We start from the raw sequence: 4,109 nt of genomic DNA on the forward strand, positions 1-4,109 counted from the left end.
CAAGTAAGAAGATGGATTTTTTCGATTGACGAACGCCACCTTAAAACTGGGAGGGCCAGATTTGAACAACACCTAGAAACTGAGCCTTTCAAGCTGTCAATATCCATGGGATCTCTATATATCTCCCATATTATATGACCCATGGCTACCATTAGAATAGTCTTTGGTAGCTTCAACTTTCGGCTTATCAACAATAGCCTCCACATTCTTCTCTTCCTTAGACCCTTCCATTCTTGAGCCACAGTTCATTTTCTTTTCATTGATTGGGCTTCTCTGATCTTCAACCTAGAAATGCACACTTTCCTCAACCTTTATCTCTTCACCATTAAGATTCCTAAGTACAACATTCTCCAATCTTGCCAATTCCTTCCCAATTTCCTTGTTTGTTGGTTCAATCTCTTTTGTTGATTTAAAATCATCATACACCTTATCCAAAAATCCCGACTTCTCCAACGCTAATCCTCTTCTAAACAGAGCCTTCGCATTATTCTTACTAGCCTCCAAAACCAGAGAACAAAAAGTGATGGCAACACTAAATTTATTTAGCTTAATTGCGCTTGCCGCAAAATTCAAATGAAGACTAATAGCAAGCTCCTTCAACTCAGGACTAACCTCACACATATGAGGGTCATCACTAATAGCGCAAATTATAACACACAAGCATTTGATACCCTTGTTGTAGAACACAAAAGCAGAATTAAAATCCTTCAATTTGAACAAAGAGTTTGCTTTCTCCTTCATATCAAACACATACGAAATAGCCCCTTCCAGACTACTAGTATTCTAAAACATCTCCTCAACATCAATGTCCTCTTCCTCCAAAATATCTAAGTGATGAAGCATTATACCTCCTAAACTCAAATGCTCCCCCATACCTAAAAACCAAAAACAGAGACCACGGAAACCAACACAAACTTGAGCAAGCACAACAAACCACCCTAGATAAACTGGACAAGCTCAACAAACCACCCAAGACGATAGAAATCAAACCAAGAAAAAAAAACAGAAAACAGATCTACAAAAGAAGAACTTACGGTATACAGAGGAATCGACGGCTAAACACCACAACTCCTTGAAATAAATCAGATTGGGGACGAAAAAAGGAGTTAGCTCTTCAAGGTGAGCTTGCTGGCGACCATAGCAGAGGGAATGGCCTCCGGCGAGCTACTTCCCTTTAGGGGGTCACGCGTTTGGGATTGGAGAGAGTGGGTCGAGCTTACAAAGTTTGATTCCATAACATTACTTTATATCAAACTATTATTCCTTGTATAGATGGATGCATTTGCAAAATTTGTAAGTTTTGGGAGTAGGAGAAAGTCGAACACTTGCTACTTGCATTAAGAAGCCGAGGAAAGAAAAAAAGTATTCAACATCTTACTCTTGTATTCCCAGAGATATAATTTGTAACATATTATTACTTCTTCTTGCTTCACTTCTTCAAGACATTATCAAGCTTGTTTGCAAGGAGTGGAATGCTATAATCATTGACCCGCTCTTTGTTAGAGCACACCTTCTTCAGCTAAGGCGATCCTTCTATCTTCACTCTTATGATGCTACTCGATACACTTCAAGTGAACTTAAGCTTCCATTTCAAGCCACTATTATGGGTTCTTGTTACGGTCTTGTTTTGCTTCATCACGCCACCATAGCAAAGGAATTGCTTCTGGTTAATCTCGCAACAAAATCCATCATCAATCTCCTTCCCCATAACCTGTTAAGGGTACGCATACTTTGTACACCTGTTACTACTTTAGCATTTGCGCCTGCTTCTGGCCAATACAAGGTGGTATATGTTTCTTTTTTCTCCAAGAATAAACGAGTATCATGTGCTGATTATGATGAAATTGGATTTCTTTTGGAAAAATTTGAAGTTAAGGTTTTTGTGTGTACAGTAGCTGTTGACGAAACTTGGAGATCCATTGACTGTAAAGGCATTACTACGAGTATGGATGCAAAGCAAACACTATTGAACAAGACGCTCTGTACTGCTGAGGGGTATATTATTGGTTAGACAAACGTTACTAATGGTTTGGCCTTGGATATTGATACCAAAAGCATGTATCAATTCCCCAACCCAAATGATTACGTGAAGAACTCCTTTTTTACTAGAAGTATAAATATGGACACAGGTGTGGGTATGGTGCATAGGCAATCCCCTATCAAGTGTTGGAAGGTGTGGAAAATGATAGAATCGAAAACTGGCACTTGAACTAGAGCTATGGATTTCGATGCAACTTGTATGTATTCGAGGCTTGACAGTCATTCCGATCCTTTTGCTGCTGGAAACTGTGAACCTCTTTTCACTAGCTTGGAAACTGGGGAGGTTTAGTTATTTTGTGACGTGAACGGAGGAAAATATGTTGTGGTTTGTTACAATTGGAAGACAGGGAAGGTTTGGTCAGCTCCATATAAATGGCCAGAAGGTGTTTCCCTCCTATATCTCCAATTAAACAGCTTGCTATCACTGAAGAATCTTTAGCTGAGTGTTGTGTAGTTCGATGCGTTCATGTGGGAATGGAGAATCAATTATTATTGACATTACTATTTAAGTTATAAAGAGTTTGGGTGGAATCAGATGTGATTAACGTGATTAATGATGTGAACTCCAAAGATGTTGGCTTCTCACTTATTCGTATTATCTATGATGAACTGGTGATGAGTAAAGCACAAAGGGTACTGAACTTCCCGTTATTGCAAACTAGGTACTAAACTTTGTATTGAACCTGCCTGAAGTAACCAGTTACTACAGCTTATTTTTATCTTTACTTTTTTAAGGCTAAATTATCAGCTTCCTCTGCAAAGGAGCAACAACATACTTCAATAAGGAAAAGTCTGCTTAGTCTTGCTGTTAGAATATATGTCAGTATTTTTTTTTTCAATACCATATTAAAGTAGTAGCCCTCGTTTTGTTTACCAATCAACCTGACAATAATGTTACAATTCTATTCTGACCAAAATTAGCTGCTACTATATAGGATTTTAGGAGTCTATGATGCACTTAGTGCTAAGTCTGCTAATTAGGCAGTATTGTACTTGATACATGTAATAAATTTGTTTTATCTTCTCATGCGCCAATCCCTATTACTACCACAAAATGTCAATTAACAATATGGTTAGAAATAGCCATTTACGACGGATGTCAACTGTTGTGGATGCAAGTGAATAAGTGATGTACGAGGAAATCATTCTACAACAGTTGGGATGGGAGAAATTGTGTCACTTGTATTCATTTTTCTTTCCTACATGACCACTGTCATCCCTTCCCTATAATTAGTGACAAATTGAGGATAAATTTAGTAGTATTTTTTTTTAAGAAAAATTTAGTAGTATGTGTTCCAATATATTTGACAACTAGCTAGAGGACAATAATAAGCACTTGTAGGATTTACATGGCCGAACAAAAATTCTTGAGCTGCTTGATAAAAGCCTCTCTCTCTCTCTCTCTCTCTCTCTCTCTCTCTCTCTCTCTCTCTCTCTCTCTTTATTATTATTTTTTAATATGTTTTAAATGCTTTTTTAAATGGCTAAGGTCAAGAATGATTAGTACAAAGTTTAATACCTTAATTGCAATAACTCATAGTTGGGTAATCAATCTGCAACAAATGCCAAAGTTTAGTACCCAACTTTGTGCTTTACTCAAAAAATGATGTTAGGAATAGGAATAATAGTAATAGAACCCTATTTCCTCAAAAAAAAAAAAAAAAAAAAAAAGTAATATAACCCTATTTGATGTGTGTTATTTTTCTTTCAAAAAAAGAGTATGGTTGTGCAGTTGTGCACCTCCCTTTTTTTTTTTGTTGTTGTTTTGAGAGTTATAAGGGCAAGGGTGAAAATCGATCTCAGGATCTTCTGAACTCAGGAGGGAAGCTCTAACCACTTGAGCTATCTCACACTCTCAACCTCCATGTGACTATGTGGGAAACTAATATCAACAAGTCTCGTCGGTGAGTAAAACCCCTAAGTGAAATAGCAGGTTCATTAAGTGTTAAACCCCTAAGTGAAATAACGGGTTTCATTAAAAGAAATTTCTTTAGAGCATGTTTGGTTAGAGTAGTTCTCTCTTGGAAAGAACCTTCTCCCTAGTCCTTGCCCTGTCATCTCTCTGTCAG

The 4,109-nt window shown here is 37.4% G+C and overlaps 1 protein-coding gene across 1 annotated transcript; it reads right to left on the reverse strand.

Annotated features, from left to right (window-relative positions):
- Nucleotides 1–285: 285 nt before the first annotated feature.
- On the reverse strand, nucleotides 286–741 carry LOC145581316 (peptidyl-prolyl cis-trans isomerase FKBP42-like). The gene has a single exon (XM_081638342.1). The coding sequence runs from the start codon at nucleotides 739–741 to the stop codon at nucleotides 286–288; it is 456 nt and encodes a 151-aa protein (XP_081494468.1).
- Between the last annotated feature and the right edge of the window lie 3,368 nt (nucleotides 742–4,109).

The sequence above is a fragment of the Chenopodium album genome, chromosome 15, assembly GCF_948465745.1.
Source record: "Chenopodium album chromosome 15, dcCheAlbu1.1, whole genome shotgun sequence".
Classification (NCBI taxonomy): domain Eukaryota; kingdom Viridiplantae; phylum Streptophyta; class Magnoliopsida; order Caryophyllales; family Amaranthaceae; genus Chenopodium; species Chenopodium album.

Bases quoted from the DNA above. Each gene is read 5' to 3' on its own strand.
- LOC145581316 (XM_081638342.1), bottom strand. From the start codon at position 741: ATGAAGGAGAAAGCAAACTCTTTGTTCAAATTGAAGGATTTTAATTCT.